Source organism: Pan troglodytes, chromosome 2 (assembly GCF_028858775.2).
Source record: "Pan troglodytes isolate AG18354 chromosome 2, NHGRI_mPanTro3-v2.0_pri, whole genome shotgun sequence".
Classification (NCBI taxonomy): Eukaryota; Metazoa; Chordata; class Mammalia; order Primates; family Hominidae; genus Pan; species Pan troglodytes.
In genome coordinates, this window is record NC_086015.1 from 62766266 (window position 1) to 62793588 (window position 27323).

The 27323-nt window shown below is 39.5% G+C and overlaps 1 protein-coding gene across 50 annotated transcripts in view; it reads right to left on the reverse strand.

Annotated features, from left to right (window-relative positions):
- Positions 1–27323, reverse strand: part of CFAP20DC (CFAP20 domain containing) — a 304345-nt gene that overhangs the window by 17662 nt on the left and 259360 nt on the right. For 40 of the 50 annotated variants that reach the window (XM_054682027.2, XM_054682023.2, XM_063805987.1 and 37 more), the window contains one exon: positions 1617–1711. The exons of 3 other annotated variants lie outside the window; for them this stretch is intronic. In XM_054682027.2, coding sequence (XP_054538002.1) covers positions 1655–1711 — 57 coding nt within the window. In that variant the 3' untranslated portion in view covers positions 1617–1654. Of the gene's footprint in view, positions 1–1551; positions 1712–27323 lie in introns of those variants that run through there. 7 more of the 50 variants (XM_054682026.2, XM_063805985.1, XM_063805990.1 and 4 more) reach the window with 1 other exon arrangement.

Sequence of the window (27323 nt, forward strand, 5' to 3'; positions counted from 1 at the left end):
ATTAACATGCCATTAACCAAATAGGAAACACTGTTTTTTGATGGTGTTAATTAACTACAAACCACTCAAGCATATCAGAAAAGTGGAACATGAGTAAATAGAAAATGCTTGTTTTTGGAGGCATTAATCAACTACAAACCACCCAAGCATATGAGAAAAGGGCCAGGGGACAGCTGATAAAAATCCAGGGTGACAGGCAGAAGGGATGCTTGATCTGGATAACACTGGCCAGCACATTTCTACAATTCTCTGAATTTGCCCTCAATGGAAGTTCTGTTTAGCTTCAACATAACTGAGCTCCTGCTGTCAGAACCGGGCTTGGCAATGGTGACTTTAAGACATCCTTCCAGCTGTTTCTTGCTAATATATATCTTGGGTGCCTTTGTTCAAGGACCACGCTCTCAGTTCCTGTGGCTTATTTAGGACACCTAGCATAACACATTATTTGTTCCCTCACAGCAAGGTCTCCTCCTGACAGCCAAGATTCTATTTTTCTGTCATAAGTAATTATAAATGCACACCTCTAAAAAGATTCCCAATTTGAGGGGCATAATCTATTTTAGATAGTAAATCACAGAGACATCTCCATCCCTTGGGCGGCCAAAACGTACAACTCAGATGTATGGGCTCTCACTCTGAATTCTCCATACCTAAAGAAAAATGCGATGCTCTACTTTTTTCCCTGGGGCAGTTAGGAAAAAAAAACCTGGCACTTTTGTTGGAGCAATTTATATTGGTTTCACTTCCACTTTTTTTAAAGCTTCAGATATAACATTTCTATCTTCAAAATTCAACCCAGAAAACTGTCTGAGAGAGTCCCACTCTGAGGTTATTTGTTACTCCAATTATGCACTTGAGATTACCCCATGCCTCTGCCATCTCAACTCCTCAGTTTTCACCAGAGATTCTCTTATGTTCCTCTACCACGCACACCTGACAGTCAAGTTCCCTGCTCACAACCAGAAACTAATGGTTCATCTTTATGGCTCACGCCAACCAAATGAACACCTGGCAAATTTTCATTCCTGGTTCCTTCTGATTTTTATCTTACTAATACCTATTGTAGCTACGTGACAACTTCTGCTTTAATGCAAAGGTTGTATCTTTGCATTCATGGAAACAGGTATCTGAGTGATGTTGAAATATCGTGTCTGCTGTATAATAATGCCAACAGCTGGTATTTGGTAGGCACTATTCTAGGTGCTTCATATACAGCACCTCATTGAATCTTCACAAGGAATAATCGGGGAGGCACTAACTATTATTCGTGTTATTTTATAGATGTAGTAATCAAAATTCATAAAGGCCACACAGTGGGAATTGGTAGTGCTGAAATTCAGATGAAGGTCAATTTGACATCCAAACCATATTCTTATACCTTAAACTATATTTTGCCCTGGTATTAACCTTTAGAAGAACAAGGGTAGTTTCTCTCATCTTCTTTTTAGTTGTAAAGAACCCATTATTCTAAAAAATGAGGCTCAGGTTACCTCATTTAGGGTGTGTAAGACTAAGTGATCAACATTTAATAAAAACAGTGGCATCTCAAAGTGATGGATTCTATTTATAGTAAATTATTTTTATTTTCTTATGCATATCGTTTTTCATAGTCCCACCTTGAACACTCAAACTTTCAGAGGAATCTGGACGCTGCTCAGCTGGCTGTTGACTGGGAGGAACGATTGGTGGGCTCAACATATTTAACCAGTCCCTAAAAAGAAAACAAAGTGAATGAGCATGTCTGGAATTCCATATATAGATTTTAGGTTTCCCATGGATTTTCAATTCCCTGGGGCTTCCACAAAGAAACACTTTTTTTCCTCCTTCATATTTCAGAAAGATAGATGTCCAGATATCAATATCCAGTTTTGTAAATTGGTTAATATGGAGTCAATCACTTAACTAGCCAGTTTGAGAAATACTTCAACTAAATGAATATTCCTCTCAAAAGTTTATTGTTGTTGTTATTAAATTACAGCAGAGTCCTTTTCACATAAGAAATTATTTCAGTAACTCAGAGGAAATGTAGCTGAGATGAAGCTCCTTATGAGCTTTGGGTAAGAAAGCGTGACAAAGTCACATGCCACATGTCATGGATGGTCGCACTCCACAAGGTGACTCAGAACTGAAGTCAGTCTTGGAGCTGCCATGTACCCCAGCAGTGGTGGGAGTCAGTCTCTCTTAACTCGGGGCTTTTGAGCAGTGAAGGCAAAGGAAGGGGGAGTGAGGGCTTTCCCCATCTCTTTACTTTCCTTCCTACTGCACTCTTCCCCAGTCTCTTGCTTCCTCTCGTAGATACCTGGGGGGTACAATTCAAGCTGGTGACATCCAGAAGGCTTGAGTCACTGCATGTTCTATTTTAAGCCCTTCTCATCTCTAAACTTACCACTGAGCTTCATTAGTGGTAAGGAGCAGGCAGGAGGACGTAAAAGATTTTCCAATGTGAATTCTATTTCTTGCACTGCTATTAGTGCCCTTTATCATTTACCTTATTCTTCTCAATAGAAGTATGTCTTTATAACTAAATAATTTCTTTCTAAATTTCTGTACTTCCTACGGTATTAATCTACAATGGGAGACAGTTCTAGACAACACCTAAGAGCACTGGCTCTGCAGGCCAATTCCAGCTACGTGCTTCCTACAGTAAGAACTTGGCCACGTCACTTAGCATTGCTAAGATTCATGTGTGAAAAGGAGATAATAACAAAAGAGTTGAGTGTTAGGATTAAACAGAAACAAATGGAAGAAAAACATTTGGTGTGAATATGGGTACAGAATTAGCACTCAATAAATTTCAGCTTTGACCACTATCATCTTCATTATCAATGAAGATCATGGTGTGGACTTACCTACAATGATAAATAAACCAAGGTAGAAATGGATTTTGTTGGAACTAAACCGGTAAAGGATGGTAGAATGATTAACAGTCTATACAACAGAGATTTTCCTTACAAACTATTTGCTTTTCCAGCATAAAAAGCATATTAATGTCAAAATTACCTAATTCCTACTTATAATATTTTATGATACTTTCAGTCACTGCTCACCATAGCTATCACTAGATTATGGCTGGTGAAATAAGCAAGGTGAGCATGCTGTGTAATTGAATTTCATAATAACACATTAAGGGCATCAGAAAGGATTTGTCACAGACTTCCAAGCTAATGGGGCATTTTCTGATAAGCACTGTTTATTTAGGCTACTTAATTATAGCAGACCAAAAAATTCCTGCACTATAGGAAATTACAAGGTCATATACAAATTACCAGCACAGTGACCTCATTACTCAATAAGGGTGATGAAAAACAAGGATGAACAGGAGAAAATAATGTTATCACATCATGACACCCCCAGCTACAAATCAGAAACTATATAATCACAGTAGGAGCTACCCCAGTGGGGAAAGTGTAGGTGGGAGTTGAGTGAATGTTACGAAATGTAAGACACTCACTTCTTAGGTCAATAATTTGATCAATGTTTTTCCTTTTCAGCAGTAGCTATGAAAAATACAGGGCTTTTCTTTTTGTGATTAAAAAAATTTTAGATTTATAGAAAAGTTGCAAGAAGAGTATAAAGAACTACTGTATATCCTTCACCCAGTTTCCCCACCTTTAACATTTTATCATATTTGCTCTCTATCTCTTAATCTATGTATCTACTGACCTACCTATATATCTATCTAAACAGGAATCAGCAAACTATGGCCCATGGGCCAAGTCTGGCCCACTGCCTGTCTGTGTCTAGCTTGCAAACTAAGAATGGTTTTTACATTTTTAAATGGTTAAAAAATTAAAATAATGTTTCATGACAGATGAAAATTATATAAAATTCGAAATTCAGTGTCCATAAATAAAAATGTATGGGAATACAGCCATGCTCATTTGTTTACATTTTGTCTATGGCTGCTTTTGTGCTACAATGGCAGAGTTAAGTAATTTATTATCTGCTCCTTTACTGAAAACATCTGATGATCCCTGACCTCTGTAACTGTGCACTCACATTGGTTCCTCCAATACTAATCCAATACCACAGGTTCATTCTCATCTTTCTTCTTTCTGTATTTGTAACCCCCTTCTGACAGTGAGGAAACTGGCCCTCAGTATCCTCAAGATATTTACTTACTTCCTGAATTATGGAAGTTACCGAAAATAGCTTCAGAATTCCCAAGCAAAACAAACAAGAAACACTTACCCTAAACCTACTGTCTCAAGTTCTCAATTTGCTTACAGATATTTTTCTTCTTTGGTTAAAATACCATATTCAAAACTGACTTGGGTTCTTTTTTTCCGCATTTTCAATGTGAGTATATTAGTCATTCAAAATACAATGAAAGTCATCTGCTTCCTTTTGTGTTACATTTTAGGCTTTTTTCTCCTTTCTTGTTGATTTTTATTACTTTTGTTGTTGTTGTGGATTACATACAACATTAACAATCAAAAGTCAAAACTACAGAAGGGCACATTTGGGGTAAGAGTCACATCCTCCTATCTCTTCCTGTTTGTTCCCATCCCCTCATAACTTCTACTCTATTCCTACCCTCACCTCTAGAGGTAATAAATTTCATTAGTTCTGGTGTTGCCTTTCTGTGTTTCATTTTGCAAAAACTGAAGAGATACATGTCTGTTTTTTATTCCCTTTCTTATGCAAAAGGTAGCATATTATAATACTCCTTTGTACTTTTATCTTTTCAGCTTATAATTTATCCTGGAAATCATTCCATACCAGTTCATGGAGAGCTTCCTCACCCTTTTTTTACAGCAGCATAATACGTTACCCTATGGAGGTACTATCATTCATTTCACCCTCTTCTATGGTTGAGCATGTTTTCAGTGTTTTGCAATGATTGCAATGAACACTTAAATGAATAACCTTGGGTATGTCTATTTTTGTATACTTAGAGGTAAATCCTGAAAAGGTAAATTTCTAAAAGTGGGATTCCTGGAACAAAAGGTAAATGTATACTTGTCTTTGTTAGATATTGGCAAATTCTCTTCACAAGGGTTGTACCTTTCTTCATTCTCACCAGCAATGTATGAGAATGCTGATTTCCCGAGAGCAACTTTAGAGGAATATGTTGTGAATATTTTAATGCTTTCTGATCTGAGAGGTGAGAACTGATACTTTAAAGCAGGCTTGATTTGAATTTGTTCTCATTATACGTGGAGTTGACTGTATTTTCATATATTTAAGGGCATTTATGTAATACACATGTGTACATACATACACACACACACACACACACATTTATATGCATGTGCCATATATATGATTGTTCACATCTTTTGCCCTTTCTTCTATCAGATTTTTCTTTCCCTCACTTTATAGTTTGTCTTTGTTTATGGTGGTTTTTCTTTGTGCCATACAAAAGGTTTTATTTTTATGTAGTCAAAGGTATCAGCCATTTAAAAAAAATTGTCTCTGTATTTTGGGTCATTTTTATAAAGCCTTTCCCTACAACCAAGTTCTGTAGAAATTCACCCATGTTTTCTTCCATTTACTTAAATGGATTCATTTTTCACAATTAGATTTCTGGTCCATTTTTAGTTTATTCTGGTATATGGTGTGAGTTTGTTTTGGTATAAGGTATATCTAATTTTACCTCTTTAAAATAACTATAGAGTTATTTTGACAAATAATGTTATTTTAACACAGATTTAGAAGATTTTATACAATTAAGAAATTTTTAATCAAAGCAACTAACTCATTTGTTTAGCTTTTTACTAAGTAGGCATTTACAAAGTATAATGTAAAAAGAAAGGTTTCTATTTTAACTAAAATATAAAAAACTTTGGGCTAAACAAAATCAACCAGGACTTTTCTTGCAGGACTTTTCTTGCAGGACTTTTCAGAGCTTTGAAAACACTGTGAGTATCCCAAGAGGAGGCTGGAGTATGCAGCATTGCCCAAATTTATGTATCTAGAACTGTTACATCTTTTGGGACCACAGAACACACCTTGAGAAATGATGCTCCAAGTTATACAATTTCCCCACTCTGGTGGCATTTTGTTTGTTTGTTTTGTTTTTTATTTTACTTTATGTATGTTAAATAATTTTATTTTTAAGCAGAAATGTGCAGTCCAGCATCTGTATCTTACATGTTTACATTTTTATATGTGATATTTAATGCTGGCCCATTGTCTTGATCCTTGATCAACTCCTTTAAACCTCCATGCTTTCCCCTACATAAGCAGCAAACATTCAAGGAATGGAGAGTTCTAGCTGAGGCTCCTTCACCACATGCCAGTCTTAGCTTTAGTTCTGAACCATTTCGTGGGTCGGCTTCTTACCCAGACACCTGTGCTTCAGAATCTATTCCTGCTTGTTGTTCCACCATTTCCATACTTGCCCCTTGGACTTGATACTCTGGTTGGTTCCCTCAGCTCTGACTATAATCCTTATTTATTTATTTATTTATTTATTTATTTATTAATTATACTTTAAGTTTTAGGGTACATGTGCACAACGTGCAGGTTTGTTACATATGTATACATGTGCCATGTTGGTGTGCTGCACCCATTAACTCGTAATTTAGCATTAGGTATATCTCCTAATGCTATCCCTCCCCCTTCCCCCCACCCCACAACAGGCCCCAGTGTGTGATGTTTCCCTTCCTGTGTCCGTGTGTTCTCATTGTTCAATTCCCACCTATGAGGGAGAACATGCGCTGTTTGGTTTTTTGTCCTTGAGATAGTTTGCTGAGAATGATAGTTTCCAGCTTCATCCATGTCCCTACAAAGGACATGAACTCATCCTTTTTTATGGCTGCATAGTATTCCATGGTGTATATGTGCCACATTTTCTTAATCCAGTCTATCATTGTTGGACATTTGGGTTGGTTCCAAGTCTTTGCTATTGTGAATAGTGCTGCAATAAACATACATGTGCATGTGTCTTTATAGCAGCATAATTTATACTCCTTTGGGTATATACCCAGTAATGGGATGGCTGGGTCAAATGGTATTTCTAGTCCTAGATCACTGAGGAATCGCCACACTGACTTCCACAATGGTTGAACTAGTTTACAGTCCCAGCAACAGTGTAAAAGTGTTCCTATTTCTCCACATCCTCTCCAGCACCTGCTGTTTCCTGACTTTTTAATGATCACCATTCTAACTGGTGTGAGATGGTATCTCATTGTGGTTTTGATTTGCATTTCTCTGATGGTCAGTGATGGTGAGCATTTTTTCAGGTGTCTTTTGGCTGCATAAATGTCTTCTTTTGAGAAGTGTCTGTTCATATCCTTCACCCACTTGTTGATGGGGTTGTTTTTTTCTTGTAAATTTGTTTGAGTTCATTGTAGATTCTGGATATTAGCCCTTTGTCAGATGAGTAGATTGCAAAAATTTTCTCCCATTCTGTAGGTTGCCTGTTCACTCTGATGGAAGTTTCTTTGGCTGTGCAGAAGCTCTTTAGTTTAATTAGATCCCATTTGTCAATTTTGGCTTTTGTTGCCACTGATTTTGGTGTTTTAGACATGAAGTCCTTGCCCATGCCTATGTCCTGAATGGTATTGCCTAGGTTTTCTTCTAGGGTTTTTACGGTTTTAGGTCTAACATTTAAGTCTTTAATCCATCTTGAATTAATTTTTGTATAAGGTGTAAGGAAGGGATCCAATTTCAGCTTTCTACATATGGCTAGCCAGTTTTCCCAGCACCATTTATTAAATAGGGAATCCTTTCCCCATTGCTTGTTTTTCTCAGGTTTGTCAAAGATCAGATGGTTGTAGATATGCAGCATTATTTCTGAGGGCTCTGTTCTGTTCCATTAGTCAATATCTCTGTTTTGGTACCAGTACCAAGCTGTTTTGCTTACTGTAGCCTTGTAGTATAGTTTGAAGTCAGGTAGCATGATGCCTCCAGCTTTGTTCTTTTGTCTTAGGATTGACTTGGCAATGCGGGCTCCTTTTTGGTTTCATATGAACTTTAAAGTAGTTCTTTCCAATTCTGTGAAGAAAGTCATTGGTAGCTTGATGGGGATGGCATTGAATCTATAAATTACCTTGGGCAGTATGGCCATTTTCACATACTGATTCTTCCTACCCATGAGCATGCAATGTTCTTCTATTTCTTTGTATCCTCTTTTGTTTTGTTGAGCAGTGGTTTGTAGTTCTCCTTGAAGAGGTCCTTCACATCCCTTGTAAGTTGGATTCCTAGGTATTTTCTTCTCTTTGAAGCAATTGTGAATGGGAGTTCACTCATGATTTGGCTCTCTGTTTGTCTGCTATTGGTGTATAAGAATGCTTGTGATTTTTGCACATTGATTTTGTATCCTGAGACTTTGCTGAAGTTGCCTATGAGCTTAAGGAGATTTTGGGCTGAGACGATGGGGTTTTCTAGATATACAATCATGTCATCTGCAAACAGGGACAATTTGACTTCCTCTTTTCCTAATTGAATACCCTTTATTTCCTTCTCCTGCCTGATTGCCCTGGCCAGAACTTCCAACGCTATGTTGAATAGGAGTGGTGAGAGAGGGCATCCCTGTCTTGTGCCAGTTTTCAAAGGGAATGCTTCCAGTTTTTGCCCATTCAGTATGACATTGGCTGTGGGATTGTCATAAATAGCTCTTATTATTTTGAGATACATCCCATCAATACCTAATTTATTGAGAGTTTTTAGCATGAAGCGCTGTTGAATTTTGTCAAAGGCTTTTTCTGCATCTATTGAGATAATCATGTGGTTTTTGTCGTTGGTTCTGTTTACATGCTGAATTACATTTATTTATTTGTGTATGTTGAACCAGCCTTGCATCCCAGGGATGAAGCCCACTTGATCATGGTGGATAAGCTTTTTGATGTGTTGCTGGATTTGGTTTGCCAGTATTTTATTGAGGATTTTTGCATTGATGTTCATCAGGGATATTGGTCTAAAATTCTCTTTTTTTGTTGTGTCTCTGCCAGGCTTTGGTATCAGGATGATGCTGGCCTCATAAAATGAGTTAGGGAGGATTCCCTCTTTTTCTATGGATTGGAATAGTTTCAGAAGGAATGGTAGCAGCTCCTCCTTGTACCTCTGGTACAATTCGGCTGTGAATCCATCTGGTTCTGGACTTTTTTTGGTTGGTAAGCTATTAATTATTGCCTCAATTTCAGAGCCTGTCATTGGTCTATTCAGAGATTCAACTTCTTCCTGGTTTAGTCTTGGGAGGGTGTATGTGTCCAGGAATTTATCCATTTCTTCTAGATTTTCTAGTTTATTTGCGTAGAGGTGTTTATAGTATTCTCTGATGGTAGTTTGTATTTCTGTGGGATCGGTGGTGATATCCCCTTTATCATTTTTTATTGCACCTATTTGATTCTTCTCTCTTTTCTTCTTTATTAGTCTTGCTAGTGGTCTATCAATTTTGTTGATCTTCTCAAAAAACCAGCTCCTGGATTCATTGATTTTTTTGAAGGGTTTTTTGTGTCTCTATTTCCTTCAGTTCTGCTCTGATCTTCGTTATTTCTTGCCTTCTGCTAGCTTTTGAATGTGTTTGCTCTTGCTTCTCTAGTTCTTTTAATTGTGATGTTAGGGTGTCAATTTTAGATCTTTCTTGCTTTCTCTTGTTGGCATTTAGTGCTATAAATTTCCCTCTACACACTGCTTTGAATGTGTCCCAGAGATTCTGGTATGTTGTGTCTTTGTTCTCTTTGGTTTCAAAGAACATCTTTATTCCTGCCTTCATGTTGTTATGTACTCAGTAGTCATTCAGGAGCAGGTTTTTCAGTTTCCATGTAGTTGAGCAGTTTTGAGTGAGTTTCTTAATAGTGAGTTCTAGTTTGATTGCACTGTGGTCTGAGAGATAGTTTGTTATAATTTCTGTTCTTTTACATTTGCTGAGGAGTGCTTTACTTCCAACTATGTGGTCAATTTTGGAATAGGTGTGGTGTGGTGCTGAAAAGAATGTATATTCTGTTGATTTGGGATGGAGAGTTCTGTAGATGTCTATTAGGTCTGCTTGGTGCAGAGCTGAGTTCAATTCCTGGATATCCTTGTTAACTTTCTGTCTCATGGATCTGTCTAATGTTGACAGTGGGGTGTTAAAGTCTCCCATTATTAATGTGTGGGAGTCTAAGTCTCTTTGTAGGTCTCTAAGGACTTGCTTTATGAATCTGGGTGCTCCTGTATTGGGTGCATATATATTTAGGATAGTTAGCTCTTCTTATTGAATTGATCCCTTTACCATTATGTAATGGCCTTCTTTGTCTCTTTTGATCTTTGTTGGTTTAAAGTCTGTTTTATCAGGGACGAGGATTGCAACCCCTGCCTTTTTTGGTTTTCCATTTGCTTGGTAGATCTTCCTCCATCCCTTTATTTTGAGCCTATGTGTGTCTCTGCACGTGAGATGGGTTTCCTGAATACAGCACACTGATGGGTCTTGACTCTTTATCCAATTTGCCAGTCTGTGTCTTTTAATTGGAGCATTTAGCCCATTTACATTTATGGTTAATATTGTTATGTGTGAATTTGATCCTGTCATTATGATGTTAGCTGAATATTTTGCTCGTTAGTTGATGCAGTTTCTTCCTAGCAGCCTCGATGGTCTTTACAATTTGTCATGTTTTTGCAGTGGCTGGTACCGGTTGTTCCTTTCCATGTTTAGTGCTTCCTTCAGGAGCTCTTTTAGGGCAGGCCTGGTGGTGAGAAAATCTCTCAGCATTTGCTTGTCTGTAAAGGATTTTATTTATCCTTCACTTATGAAGCTTAGTTTGGCTGGATATGAAATTCTGGGTTGAAAATTCTTTTCTTTAAGAATGTTGAATATTGGCCCCTACTCTCTTCTGCCTTGTAGAGTTTCTGCTGATAAATCAGCTGTTAGTCTGATGGGCTTCCCTTTGTGGGTAACCTGACCTTTCTCTCTGGCTGCCCTTAACATTTTTTCCTTCATTTCAACTTTGGTGAATCTGACAATTATGTGTCTTGGAGTTGCTCTTCTTGAGGAGTATCTTTGTGGTGTCTCTGTATTTCCTGAATCTGAATGTTGGCCTGCCTTGCTAGATTGGGGAAGTTCTCCTGGATAATATCCTGCAGAGTGTTTTCCAACTTGGTTCCATTCTCCCTGTCACTTTCAGGTACACCAATCAAACGTAGATTTGGTCTTTTCACATAGTCCCATATTTCTTGGAGGCTTTCTTCATTTCTGTTTATTCTTTTTTCTCTAAACTTCTCTTCTCGCTTCATTTCATTCATTTGATCTTCCATCACTGATACTCTTTCTTCCAGTTGATCGAATCGGCTACTGAGGCTTGTGCATTCATCACGTAGTTCTTGTGCCTTGGTTTTCAGCTCCATCAGGTCCTTTAAGGACTTCTCTGCATTGGTTATTCTAGTTAGCCATTCATCTAATTTTTTTTCAAGGTTTTTAACTTCTTTGCCATGGGTTTGAACTTCCTCCTTTAGCTCAGAGTAGTTTGATTGTCTGAAGCCTTCTTCTCTCAACTCGTCAAAGTCATTCTCCGTCCAGCTTTGTTCCATTGCTGGTGAGAAGCTGCATTCCTTTAGAGGAGGAGAAGCACTCTGATTTTTAGAGTTTCCAGTTTTTCTGCTCTGTTTTTTCCCCATCTTTGTGGTTTTATCTACCTTTGGTCTTTGATGATGGTGATGTACAGATGAGGTTTTGGTGTGGATGTCCTTTCTGTTTGTTAGTTTTCCTTCTAACAGTCAGGACCCTCAGCTGCAGGTCTGTTGGAGTTTGCTGGGGGTGCACTCCAGACCCTGTTTGCCTGGGTATCAGCAGCGGAGGCTGCAGAACAGTGGATATTGGTGAACAGCAAGTGTTGCTGCCTGATAGTTCCTCTGGAAGTTTTGTCTCAGAGGCGTACCTGGCCGTGTGAGGTGTCAGTCTGCCCCTACTGGGGGGTTCCTCCCAGTTAGGCTACTCAGGGGTCAGGGACCCACTTGAGGAGGCAGTTTGTTGGTTCTCAGATCTCAAGCTGCATGCTGGGAGAACCACTACTCTCTTCAAAGCTGTCAGACAGGGACATTTAAGTCTCCAGAGGTTTCTGCAGCCTTTTGTTTGGCTATGCCCTGCCCCCAGAGGTGGAGTCTACAGAGGCAGGCAAGCCTCCGTGAGCTGCAGTGGGCTCCACCCAGTTTGAGCTTCCCAGCTGCTTTGTTTACCTACTCAAGCCTCAGCAATGGAGGGCACCCTTCCTCCAGCCTCGCTGCCGCCTTGTAGTTTGATCTCAGACTGCTGTGCTAGCAATGAGCGAGGCTCCGTTGGTGTAGGATCCTCCGAGCCACGCGTGGGATATAATCTCCTGGTGTGCCGTTTGCTAAGACTGTTGGAAAAGCGCAGTATTAGGGTGGGAGTGACCTGATCTTCCAGGTGCTGTATGTCACCCCTTTCTTTGACTAGGAAAGGGAATTCCCTGACCCCTTGTGCTTCCCGGGTGAGGTGATGCCTCACCCTGCTTCAGCTCATGGTCGGTGTACTGCACCCACTGTCCGATACTCCCCAGTGAGATGAACCCGGTACCTCAGTTGGAAATGCAGAAATCACCCATCTTCTGCATCGCTCACGCTGGGAGCTGTAGACTGGAGCTGTAGACTGGAGCTGTTCGGCCATCTTGGCTCCACCCGACTATAATCCTTTTATGCCATGGACTGACTCTATCTCCCTGTAATGAAAAGCCTCCATTTCCTTGGGTAGATAAACATCCTTTCAGTCAGGCCTGCTCTCTGAGCACATGCAGGAAGGAGCCTCCTCTTCCTCCTTCCTCTTGAGGACTCAGGTATGTCTCCCACCCTTACCCTCCTCTTGAAACTGGAGGGAGAGGGCTCCTAGGCACACCTGCACATATTGAGTACTCTGCAAGAAGAGGTGCTGTATTCAAGAGTCAAGACCATGGATTCGTATTAAATACACAAATAAAAATATTGAACAGATGAAGAATAAATACTATCTTGTGAATTTTTATAATGAACAGATTGATTTAATACTAAAATCTTGGCCGTAAAGGAATACCACATTGTTTTCATTCAACCTGCTTGCTAGACAGTGGACATTGCCTGAGTAGGGCTGAATCAGATACCTTTAGAACTGAAGACAATGTCCTCAGTTAAGATAGACTATGGTTTCAGTTCCTTTGGCTAAAAACAAGATTGTGTTTACGAGACAATTTTATATACATTTATTAATGTGCTTCCTATAAGTATACTGTATGTGTATACACACATATGTACATCTACACACACACACGCACACACACATATACACATAACATTATATAAGAGCAAGTTAGCTTAATCATCTCTTTATGTATACAGTAAGCATTTACTGAACTGCTGTGTGCCAGGCTGTGTGGGGATTTCAGGATAAATTATTCTTGGTTCCTACACTTAAAGAGTCATGGTCTGATGAAGAACACATTCTAGCCAAAAAAAAAAAAAAAAAAACACCAAAAAAAAAAAAACAAACAAAAACACAAAACATGAGCTGTACCCATCCATTTGTTCCTGTGAAGGAATTTACTTGCAAAAGAGCTATCTACAATCTTGTATACATTTAAGTAATTATTTGGCATAGTCATTATTTCAGAAATCTAAAACATGGCAATAATTATTATATATCTTTCAATTACAGCACTGAGCTACCTACTATCATAAAGCTCTGGGTCATTTTCACTGGGATCTTATATTAGGAATTTAACAATTTGCAGCAATGTCTATCCATACTTAATGATATTTATCATTTAGTATCAGTGTACATTTCTTATTCACTGAAAGAAATTTAGATTTTAAAAATCTTTTATGGCCAGAGAACAGACTGGGGAGAGGACTAGGAGATAGCTCATTTTTGGGGACAATTCATAGATTCTTATTAAACGCTGGTGAAAACTGTTTCCCAAAAATATATACATAAATACCAAATTTTACTTCCAATTTCAGGAGGTGAGAGATAGTCTAAAGCCCATATGTGAACCTCTGGGCTCCAAATAAAGAACTTATGCATCATGGGATATCATGGAAATGGTATTTCAAGTAGTGAAAAATCCATGCTTTGCAAAGTTTTTCTGTAAAGGGCCAGATAGAAAATGTGTTAGTTTTATGAGCCATAAAGGTCTCTGTCACAACTGTTTAACTCTGCTGTTGTACTGCAAAAACAGGCATAAACAATAGGTTTATGAATGGGCATGGCTGGATTCTAATAAAGCCGTATTTACAAAAACAGGCAGTGGGTAGGATTTGGCCCTACAGGCTATAGTTCAATGACCCATGCCTTAGTGAAAGGAACTGTGAAGTAGACAATGCTTGAGGTTCTTATGAAAATTCCTGCCGATTTTTCTCCTAAATAGCTTTGAATCTACCTTTCTCACCATCTCCCCTTCCACCACCAAGGTCTAAGCAACTATCTTGGCTTGTGTCATCTGTAGCAAAAGCTCTTACCTGATCCCCTCCTATTCACTCATCCTGGCTTCATTTCTCCTCTGTTCTTCACACTATAGCCAAAATTACTTGATAATATGTCCATCTCTTGTTTCAAAGTGTCTTCCCAGTGTCATTGGGAAGCCATCATCCTCAGGAGAAAGACCAGAACCATTACCTTAGCCTTTGAGGCTTTCCATAGACTAGTCTCTATGTATTTTTCCAACCTCATGTGGTACAATCTTCCATCACACTCCCTATGCTCTGGGCATGCTGGTCTTCTCTGTTCCTAGGGTGTGCCATGCTCCCTACCATCACTGGGCCTTTGCCCAGGCTGTGCCCCCTTGTCTAGACCATGCTTTCCTCCCCTCTTTCTACTGTCCCTTGGCCTGGTGAATTCATACCCAGCCTTTGTATTTTGGCTAAAGCATCACACTCTTGGGAAATCTTCGCTGACATCCCCTCTTCAATCTAGTCGAGCTCCTTTCACTCCTTCTTTTAGAGCAACTGTGATCTTCTCGTTAAGAGCTCTCGTCTCAGCTCATAATTACAACCTCATTTGTTTGATCATTTGATGAATGTCACACCCCCATTAGACTCTAGCTCCTAGCAGAGTTCCTGGCACACAGTAGCTGCTCCCTCAATATTTGCCAAATGTATGACTATTGAAACAGTCTCTTTCTTAGCCAAGAATACTGAGTGGTACTTCATGCTGAAAGTCTCCATAACAATAAATAATGCTGCTGTTGTAACCCACTCTACATTCTTCTTTCATCTTGCTCTTTCTCCCCTTGCTAAAAGCATGCTTTTGTTTCCTTACCATGTATTCAATATACACACACAGGTCAGGGACACACACCTGCTTCTTTATAGCCAAGAAAGAAAAATTTAATTTTCTACCTCAGGAAGCAGAATGTTTATTCAGAAACATATTTACTAGCTTAAAAAAACTAAGAAAATTTGTGTTCCTTTTTTAAAAAACTAAAACATATAGAAAGTGCTCTCAATAGCATTTCTTCAGAGAATTCATCTCCCACTTCAAGAAGGGATCTTAAAATATAAGTTGGGAACTCTTTTGCATATCTCTTTTTTTCCTATGTTTAAAACTTTCTATAGAGACAGGGTCTTGCTATGTTTCCCAGCCTGGACTCTAACTCCTAGCTTCAAGCGATTCTCCCACCTCAGCCTCCCAAAGTGTTGGGATTACAGGTGTGGGCCACCATGCCCTCTTTCATATATCTCTGGACTTGAATAAGTATTAAGATGCTGTTGTTTAATTTTTGTTTGTTTTCCTCAGAAGTCTCTAACCAGATTCTTAATATTGAAGAATAACCCCATCGATGTTCTGAAACCCTTCCACAACATTCCCACCAAGTGGTTATCTAATCTATGCTTGATTACCATCAGAAACTGTCTACCTACTGCTTTCAAATATCACATTTCATCTTCAAGTAGTTTTGGCTGTTCAACAGTTTTTCCTCATGTTGAGGTAAAATCTGTTTTCCTTTTACTTGTATGCGTTTCTCCTACCCTTACCCCTTATGGCTAAGGAATAATTCTAATCTTTTTTCAAGATACAGTAGGAGAGAGCTAAGGGACTGTTCAAGACTCCCTCCTCCCCCTTCTCCTTGGAATAGCCGCCTCTAAGCACATGGCTTTCTGGAGCAGATTGGTCCAGAGGTGGACACCCAACCTAATAAGGGCCAGCTGCTGTGCTTCCCTGGAACTTCTCAAACTGGATCTGAAAAAGAGGGATTCTCACAACGAAGATGGGAGCCAAACAAAGTGAAATTCAGATGCCACTGGTGATCCCATTTCCTGTCACATGGAGGAAGCCAGTCTGAAGAGAGAATGAGGAAGTTTAAAATCTGGATTCTAGGGGAATGAAACAGCATTGGCACCACTGAATTAATTGGAAAACTGGGAAGAGGAAACCAGTTTGGGATGATGGAAGTGCTTGGTTTAGCACGAGCGGGAATCTGAGGTCTTGAAAGTTTCTCCATGTGGCGATATGCTGGAAATATTTAGGGATACCTTACTAAGTCTTAGACTTTGCTCTTGAATATGTGTCTCCAAACCCATTGCCATTATCCTAGTCTATGTTTCTAGCACCGCTCCCGTGCTCTTCCTCTAGCCAATCTGGACTCTATATAATCCAAACCAGAGTAAGCTTTTCAAAATTTGTTTTTATGGTAAAATCCCAAATTACCACATTGGCTTAAAGCCTTGACTAGCCTGGTTCTATTGCCCCAGCATTTTTTGTATCTTTCCCTTACAGTCACCACCACACTCCCCTCAGGCTTCACATGAAAGCCACATCCATAGTCTCTCTTCTTACAATGGCCTAGTTGACTTTCTTTATCCTCAGTCTTCAGCTTTCAGCTCAAATGTTACTTTAGAGGAGCCTTGCTTGAGTTCTAAGTCTACCACAAGTTCTCCCAGTCAATATCCCAGCAGGAAACACTTGGCATACTCACATTAGGATGAACTGGGGAGAATTTGAGGGAGGGCTTATAAAAAGGTAAGAACAGGCAGGGGATCCAAATGGGACCGTATGAATACCAGGGCTGTTGTCACCCTTAGACCTTAAGGGAAAAGGAAGGGGCAGTGGCCAGACCCAGAAAGCAAAAGGTGTGGAGAGAGGGCCTCCTTGATAGGAGCTGTGACCCTGGGCTGAATTTTGTAGTAAGCCCGAGTTAGTCCTACAGGGAGGGAGATGGGGAAGAGCACCCCTGACTTCCTTCTTCCTCCTTCTCTGATCTTCATTGGCTGAGTGCCATCAGAAGCCAGAGGACAAGGAAGTCCATTGATGTAGTTTATGTCTATCAGCCTCTCTGGACAGAGAGCAGCATGAAGGGTGGATATAGCAGGGCTGAGAGAAGATGTCCGGAAAGATTCCATGGTTACTACAGATCAGTCATCTCAGTGTGTAATGACCTGCCCATTTGTGTGACTGAGTCGTGTCTGGCGATCATGTCTGACTTCTTCACATATTGAATTCTCAATAAATGTTTGCTGAATGAATGCTCTCAGGAGGGCCAGGGCTAAAAGAGAAAGACATATAGATGAGAGCAAAAAGATGGGAAAATGGGTGAGTTCTCTGAGGAAGAACTTGTAAGGAGAAGGTCAGGAGAGCATGCTCTGAGAGTGGCGGGAGGAATAACAGGAGCTGAAAAGGCAGCTAGTTGAGAATGACATGAGAATTACGCTTGCCAGACATGTCTCCCCTCCTAAAAGTGCTCCCAGAGGATGTTTACATTATCGTGACATCTGGAATAGGATCACATCTCTACCATAGCAAAAGGCGGGAAACACGATGCATAAACAAATACTACTGTGTTTTCATCTCACATCAATCCAGGTTTATATGGAGGTATGCAATAAACACTCATACAAATGGAAAATCATACTCTTTCTTCTGGTTTCTACAAAATCACCTCTCCTGCCTATGTCTTTATTAGATAAATCCACAAAACAGAGAGGATCCAGTTTCCCACAAGTGCTCAGTGCTCTAAGAAACCACAAGCACCATCTTCTCTATACTCTATTAAATATACTTTATATGTTCTCTGCAAAATATCTTTCTATCTTTCCTGTATGCCAGTACTTTCCCCCAGGTTAAAAAATATTAATGACAAAGCATCTTGGGACTATTTTGTAGACACTGAACTATTACATATGTAGATAATTCAACTCTGGAGGCACAAATCCAGACATCAGGCATTGAACTCAAGAATACGTGAACAGTAATATACCATCTACTTGAGATAATATGAAAGAAAGGTGACCCTTTCCTTTCCTTCTATAGACTGTTATCATCATAGTTGCTTTATAATTTTACACTTAGTAGATGTTTATCGAGCCCCTGTGCTGTTGCAGACTTTATGCGGGGTACTGAGGAGTAAGACATGGTTCCCGCCTTTGAGGAATTTGGTCTACTGGGAACAGGTCACTAGACCAATATTTATAAGAGAGTGAAGTAAGTGTTAGATAGAGGTAAGCCCAAGGAACCTCTTATAGTCAGGAGAATAGTTCAGGGAAGGCTTTCTAGCAAAAGTCATGAAAGGGTTATTCCTGAAGGATGAGAATGAGGCAGCCAGATAGTGAAGAGATGGAAGAATATTCTAGAAGGAACAGCATGAAGTACAGTAGAAAGGTGTGAGAGAGACCTTGGGGTACTCCCAGCAACTGTAGTCAGTTGTTGAAGAAGGAGGATGCTTAGATGGCAAACTAAGGAGTTCTTACCTTATTATGAAGGCGCTGGGGACCTACTGAAGGATTTTAAGATAGAAGAATCTTGGATTTGCATTTGAGAAAGCTCACAGTGGCAGTGGTGGGAGATTGAATTAGTGGAGAATAAGATAGGGACCAGGAAGGTCAGTTAGGTGCTCGTTTTTGTGTAATTTAGGCAAAATAGAATAGTGTTATTGTGGGAATTTAGTACATAGGTGTTTGAAATCATTCTGCGATAAAGACACATGCACACGTATGTTTATTGTGGCACTATTCACAATAGCAAAGACTTGGAACCAACCCAAATGTCCATCAATGATAGACTGGATTAAGAAAATGTGGCACATATACACCATGGAATACTATGCAGCCATAAAAAGCATGAGTTCATGTCCTTTGCAGGGACATGGATGAAGCTGGAAACCGTCATTCTCAGCAAACTATCACAAGATCACAAAACCAAACACTACGTGTTCTCACTCATAAGTGGGAGTTGAATAATGAGAACACATGGACACAGGGAGGGGAACATCACACACTGGGGCCTGTTGAGGGGTGGGGGACTAGGGGAGGGATAACATTAGGAGAAATACCTAATGTAGGTGATGGGTTGATGGCTGCAGCAAACCACCATGGCACGTGTATACCTATGTAACAAACCTGCATATTCTGCACATGTAACCCAGAACTTAAAGTATAATAAAAAACAAAAAAAACAAGCAAAAAACAAAAACAAACAAAAAAGAAACATAGAGCCTTCCCGTTAACAATATCCATTTCCCAGTGTGTCAAAATAACGTCATAAGGGGATCGGAACAAGCTACCCCCAAATATGCCATATTAGCATATTGAGTTTGAGCTAAAGACCATTGGGAAACAGTAGATGCAAGAAGAGCTCTCTGACCTTCTACTTTGTCCCTAAAAACAGGGCATAAATTTCCCCTGAGAAGGACATTCTTCCTGTACCAGGAGAGGAGAACATTCTTATCACCAGAGATGGGGAGGTAACACTGAGATCAATCTCTACGAACGAATCTTACTAAAACAATCCCTGTCTTCCATTAGTTTTCCCCATACATTTCTTAATCACATCCCCACAATTTACTGCCCCTAGCCCAAACCCCATTTCCTGTTGTCTTGTCACATCTCCACAACTTATCTCTCATCGTTATAATGGTATATAGTCTTCTGGGTCTAGCCCTTCTTTGAGTCTTAATTTCTTTTCTATGAAGGCTTCCATGCACATGTAAAAATTAAAATATTAACATCAAGTAAAATTTGCATGCTTTTCTCCTGTTAATTTTTCTTTTGTTAGTTTGACTCATGGACCCCAGCAACAGAAACTAAGAAGGCAGAGAAAGTCTTTCCTCCCCTTCACAATGTACAGAAATTTCCAGAGAAATTTTGTTTCTTGTTTTTGTCATTCTGTGAGAGCAAGGATCTTAAGTGATGGCAGTTTGCCTCAAGGGTCTTACACTCTAATAAGGAATATTTTAGATTATTTTTATGTGTCTCATAAATAGTTATTGAGTGTCTTTGTGCCCAACACTGTGTTGGATATGTAAGGATACTGAACAAATACAAGGCATGGTCCCAGAAAAGTAGGCACATATGTGAATGTGCAGGTCAAAAGAAAAGAAATATAAATGTCCCCAAAATACAGAAAAATGCTTGAGCTTGTATATAATTATAGAAATACAAATTAAAATAATGATATACTATTGATACATAGTAGCTTGGCAAAAGTTCTAACATTTGATAAAATAGGGTAAAATTAAGGAGATGGGACACTAGCAGCATATACTGCCAGAGTGTAAATTGGTGAACAGTTTGGTAATATCTTTCAAAATTACCTTTTGACCAAGTAATTCCACTGCTAGAAATTAACTGTAAACACATACTTGCCCTACCTCATAAATATATGCAAATGAAGATGTTTATTACAGCACTGTCTACAGTAACAAAGAGCTGGAAACCACCTAGATAAATGTCCATTACCAGGGAACTGGCTGAATAAATTATGGTACACCCAAACAATGAAATAATATCCAGCAGCCAAAGTAGAATGTTGTCAATCTATCTGTACAAATCCAAAAAATTTAAAAAAGTTGTAGAACAGTATAGTCTTATCCTTTTTATATAGAAAAAATATATGCATAACAATGTATTTTCTAATATATGCATAGAAAATTTCTGAAGAATGCCCAAGAAACTGTTAACCATAATCACATCTGGCAGTAGAAATGTAGGGTTGGGCATGGGAGGAGTAAGACTTATTTTTTACTTTCTACTTTTCTATGCTGGTTGAATTTTTTTTACTCCTTTTTTTTTTTCTAAAGCAGTCTCTCTCTTTTAGGAGCTTCTAATTTGATGAGATCTATAAGAAAACCCTTCTGAAATACAGCTTCAAAATATCTTTATAAAGTATTTTAGGTGACAAATGCTTATGAAACATAGGTGTTAGAGTGGTCCCTCGACCAACTAAGAAGGAGAGAGTGAAGTGGGTTTTCTTCCTCATACTAACTTGCATGGTCTAAATTGATCCTAGCAGCTTTCACCATTAAAAATATGAATCTGGCCAGGTGCAGTGGCTCATGCCTGTAATCCCAGCACTTTGGGAGGCCGAGGCTGGGGGATCACTTATGCCCCGGAGTTCAAGACCAGCATGGGCAATATAGTGAGACCTCATCTCTACCAAAAAAAAAAAAAAAAAAGAAAAAGAAAAAAAAAGTAGTCCCAGCTGCTTGGGCTACTTGGGGGGCTGAAGTGGGAGGACTGCTTGAGCCTGGAGGGTCGAGGCTATAGTGAGGTATGATTGTGCCACTGCACTCCAGCTTGGGTGACAGAATGAGACCTGGTCTCAAAAATAAATAAATTTTTAAAAAAGTAAACTCCAACGATGAAAGCTAAACATTTTGGGTCTTTACAAATATTGCTCATGTTCCTGGAAATTGTCAAGTTTTCATTTGCATAAATAACAGTTACTTTATCTAATGCTATAGATACGACTAAAACAAGTAGGTGCTAACTTTTTAATTTAATTTTTAAAAATACATCATTCAAGATCCTGATTTATTAAAAATATTGGTTCCTGGGCTGATATCTGCAATGTCGGGTCTGTCTATTCAATGATATAACTTGACAAAGAATGTTACAATGGCAAAGCTAGAAGATGCTCTACAATAGAGGGGCAGTCTAGCTAAAATCTCAGAGGAAACTCATAGACTTTTTCCATTTTAGGAGATATATTTACATGAGTTTGTGAAAAGTTTAATATTATGTTTTAATTTTCCTTTCAATTTTTTTTTTTTTTTTTTAGTTGCTGGAGGATAAAAGGTCTAAACCTCATGGAAAACTATACAGTGACTCACTTATCTTTTAGCTTTCATTGGAGGGGAATCATTTCAGGGGTGAAAATTCTCAAGGAAGTCAGTTTATCTGCTTAAAACAGAAAAAACTAATCAAGCATTGTCTGATTAATTACAGACACTTGAAAAAAAATGCTATCAAGGCCTACAGCTGTAATCAATTTAATCAACATGCAAAGAACCAATCTATGGTTTTCTTGATTAACAAAGCTGAATGTTAAACAGTAAAGTGTGACATTGTAGTGCCACTAGCTAGAGCTACAAATTGAGCATTTTCCCTAAATATTCAAAGTCAGGTCAGGATAAAGTGAAAATTCTTTTACACTTTATTTCTTATGATGAGGACCGTAGGCGTGAACATTTCAATTCTTCCCCTTGATATTCCCTTGTAAGAAAAATACATTTTATTTAAGTTGTAGAAATGGTTAGTAACTTCAGAATGCTTCCATAAAGGCACACACAAAAAATCAGCTACCTGGAAAGATCACACAATAAAATAGAAGCACAAGAATGTGATGTGAGACTTCTCAGTTTAGTGTCATCCTAGTTGGTGATGGAATTCATCAGGAAAAGACACGCCAGGCATAAAGAGATGAAATGTCCTTATTAGATTTTTAAGATGTGAATGTGAAGTGCATCTATATACTGTATGATGAGCAAATCAGAAAATTAAATCTGCTTATTTTATTTGCATAAAGTCAATTTAAATGTCAAAATATCTAATACAAGATTGGTTTATTAATGGTGTGTTTCTCACTCTTAAAAATCACAGTTTTAGCTATAAAGTGATAGCTATATTTTGTGTGGCCAAACGCTGTCTGGAGTTTTATCTGTTAAAACAGCAATTCTCAATCTTTTGAGGGTAAAGATCCATTCTCTTTTTGTTCTTAAAATTTAGTAAAAGCACAAATAAATACTTGCTAACTATTGTAAACCCAGACAATCTGAGACAGGTCTCAGTTAACTTAGAAGGTTTATTTTGCCAAGGTTGAGGATGTGCACCCATGACGCAGCCTCAGGAAGTCCTGACGACGTGTGTCCAAGGTGGTCGGGGCACAGCTTGGTTTCATACATTTTAAGGAGACATGAGACATCAATCAATATGAGTAAGACATACGTTGGTTCTGTCCAGAAAGGCGAGGACAACTAGAAGCAAGGAGGGGGCTTTCAGGTCACAGGTAGGTGAGAGACAAATGCTTGCCTTCTTTTGAGTTTCTGATAAGCTTTTCCAAAGTAGACAATCAGAATATGCATCTATTTCAGTGAGCAGAGGGATCACTTTGAATAGAATGAGAGGCAGGTTTGCCCTGAGAAGTTTTCAGCTTGAATTTTCCTTAGCGATTTTGGGGGCTCAAGATAATTTCCTTTCACACTAGTGTGATTGCAACACATTAGTTAGCAAGTATTTATTTGCTAACTAACTACCACAAATAGTTTCATTATGAAAATATGTAAATAATTCACCTAAAAATAAACGGGAAAGAATTCAAGTTGATCTTAATCCTATTCATATTCACATATGTTTTCTTAAAGTGAAGTGGAAGGGAAGTAGAAAGAGAAGGGTAAACATGGTATATAGTAGTCACTCAATAAATACTTATGAACTGTGAAAGCCTTTCTGCTGGTTATATATTATGGCAACTATAATTTTGGTCAGTCTAACATACTTTTCCTCTCCCTTTTCTTTTTTCTTTTTTTTTTTTTTGAGATGGAGTTTTGCTCTTGTTGCCCAGGCTGGAGTGCAGTGGCGTGATCTCATCTCACCACAACCTCCACCTCCCGGGTTCAAGCAATTCTCCTGCCTCAGCCTCCTAAGTAGCTGGGATTACAGGCATGCACCACCATGCCTGGCTAATTTTGTATTTTTAGTAGAGACGGGGTTTCTCCATGTTGGTCAGGCTCTTGAACTCCCGACTTCAGGTGATCTGCCTGCCTCGGCCTCCCAAAATGCTGGGATTACAGGCGTGAGCCACTTTGCCCAGCCTTCCTCTCCCTTTTCTGAGAACTTAGCACTTCTTTCCTATGGGCAACTCATTTCATGTGGTTTGAGGGGCTAAGCCTCCCTTAACTCCCAATATGGGGGTGAGCATGAGACCCAAGCTGAGCAACAGTCCACTCTTGGAATTTTGCTGGGTTTATAAGCAGTGAGCATAATGCTGTGGGAGGCCAGAATATGCCACTCCCAAACATGCCTTTTTAGCACAGAGATTGTTGAGCTAAAGACAGTTATGAAGACACAGATGCAGGAAAACTCTCTGTCCTCTATTTGCCTAAAAGTAGGACATAGATTTATAAAGATAAAAGGTATCTTGGTCCCTCTTCTACCAGGGAGGACAAAGGTTAACCACTGAAGACAATATGAGACCCTTATGGGCCTGAAGATGGCACCAGAGGAATCGACATGAACAAGCTTTACTTACTGGCCTTTATCTGCCATTTATTTGCCTTCCTACAAATTGCTGCCCTTAGAGACTTAAATCCTTTTCCTTTATCTTGTCACTTCTTTCAAAATTTACTGTTCTTTGTTGAAGATAATATATAAGCTAGAATTCAAAGCCACTTCTTTGAGAACTACTCATTTCCCAGGTATCGCGTATGTATTACATACATATTTAAAAATATACATGTTAATTAACTGTTTTTTTCTTGCTAATCTGTTTTATGTTACAAGGGTTCATTCCAACTAAGAACTTATGAGGATTGAGGGAAAAAATTATTTTTCCTCCCTTATGCAAACAGGAACTATGTAGAGGCCTGGTTAGAAAAAAGGCAACAGAAAGAACAGTAAAGAGATGAAGAGACAGTCCCTTCACCATTTGAGGTCTGGGATTCAATCTTGCCTGCAGATCAACCTCTGGACTCTTCCACTGTGGGAGTGTGAAAGGAAAATAAATCTTCGGACCCCCAGATCACTAAGCCAAAGGGAAGAGCCAAGCTCAGAACTGCTTAGGGCAAACCTGCCTCCCATTCTATTCCTAAGAAAGAGAGCTACTAAGATTAAAAAAATATATAGCTACTTATCTCCCTCACAAATAATTTCCTTGTGGATAAAGAACAGACAGAACTCAAAGTCATTCCTCTGTTCACTGAGATAAATGCATATCTAATTGCTTCCTTTGGAAAGGTTAGCCAGAAACTCAAAAGAATGCAACCATTTGTCTCTTACCTACCTATAACCTGGAAGCCCCCCCCCCCGCTTTCTGTTGTCTTCCCTTTTTGGATGCAACCAATGTACATCTTACATGTATTGATTGATGTCTGAAGTCTCCTTAAAATGTATAAAACCAAGTTGTGCCACAACCACCTTGGGCACACGTTGTCAGGACCTCCTGAGGCTGTGTCACAGGCGTGCATCACTAACTTTGGCAAAATAAACTTCCTAAATTGACTGAGACCTGTTTCAGATATTTGGGTTCCACAGCAGCCTATAAATGTGTGACTTGTAACTAATAGGGTCCTCACTCATGTCAATCAAAGTATGCACAAGTGAATGATATCTATTGAATATATTTTCCCAACAGAAAAATAAACGCTAAGAAAAACTGATGAAGTTACGATATTTCTCAGGAGGTCCTTTAGAATCTCTACATTTCTACAGGACAGACTTAAATATTATCTTGTTCTAGGAGTCTGGAGTGGCTTCCTAATGTGGGGAAAAAGTAAGTGGGAGGCCCCCACTGGTCCATAATCCTGCCACAGACTCCTCTCCTATAATCCTAGCCACAGTAGAGCCCGTTGACCCTTGAGGGCCGGCCTCAAGGCTAAGACAAGGCGCTGTCTGGAGACTGCGTGAAGGCATGCTGCAGAGAGACAGTTCATGCTCAATCCTACAAACCACCAAGTCCTAAGGAGCTGCAGCATGGTGCCATTTTGAGAGTGTTACCCTCACTGAACTGTGTCCTACTCTGCCACTGGGGCTGAGGTGGAAGCCACAGGTAGTAATCCCATATCCTGCCTCCAGCAGAGGTGTGGCTGTGCATTTTCATGTGTCCCAAGGACAAATTCCACTGCTCACGACCTGGACTGCTACTGCTACAGGTTTTCCAGCTGCCATCCTAATGGCTGCTTCCAGAGAAAGCAACCCCAGCCTGCTCAGTAGAAGGACCAAAGTGCAGCTACAGCCACCCCCACCTGCGCATTTTGCCAGTGGCCTGAGGATCACTTCGTCCTTGTCTACCACAGTCAAGTGCCTGCATGCATCACTGTGGAAGGCCTGAGGGCAGATCTTCCCAGCCTGGCTTTACAACCCCAGGTACCTGAGCACACTGTCTAGGGGGCTGGGAATCACCCAGCCCAGTCCATCACTAGAGGAAACTGGGTACTCCTCTTCGGGTGTGAGGTGGGGCCTTCTCTACCTGCTGCTACCACAACAGCTGGCACCCACCTGCATGCCACCTGCAGATATGGGGACTGACTCCTGCTCAACCCCTTGCAGCTACTGCCAACACCAGTGTGGACCACTTGGGTCCCAGAGAGTTGTTCTACCACTGCTACTACCATCACTTATGCCACAGTCACTGCCCAGGAACTTGAGAACCCACACACCAACCTGATCCCTTGCTGCTATTTCTGGCACCCAAGTAAGCCACTTAGAGGCCCAAGAATTGGCCTGCCTGGACCCACTAACACAGGATGCAGTGTATGCTGCCCTGGGGCCCAAATACAGGCATGGTCAGCCCACTGCTGCCACTATTGAGGTCTGGAGACTGGCTCACCTGGCATCCCAGTTCCCAGCAAAACTTCACTAAGTCTTCACTAACAAACATATCTTAAGCCACTGAGGAAATAACAGACACCACTGATACTGTTTATAGCCCAAGATATCATACAGAGACTACACTACTGCATGCACCCAGAATCAAAGCCAAGTGTCCCACCCAACCAACACCATAGATACATCTTCAGGAAAAATTTCTCCCCAATAAAAGCACATTCAAATAATTGGAAGAAGTGACAGTTACACCAGATGTGCAGATAATCAATGTCAGGATCCAGAAAACATAAAAAAGTAAAGAAATATGACAACTCCATAGGAACAGGATAATTATTCAGCAACAGATCCCAATCAAAAAGAAATTCATAAAGTCCTAGAAACAGAATTCAAAATATTGATATTAAAGATGCTCAATGAAATACAAGATAATTCTGAAAAACAATATACAAATATCAGAAAAACAATTCAGGATATGAGTGGGAAATTTACCAAAGAGATAGATATCATAAAAAAGAACCAAACACACATAGACTAAAAATAAAGGGATGGAAAAGAATATTCCATGTAAATGGAAACCAAAGGTGGGCAGGAGTAACTATGCTTATATCAAATAGAATAGACTTTAAGCAAAACACTAAAAGAAGAAAAACAAGGTCACTGTA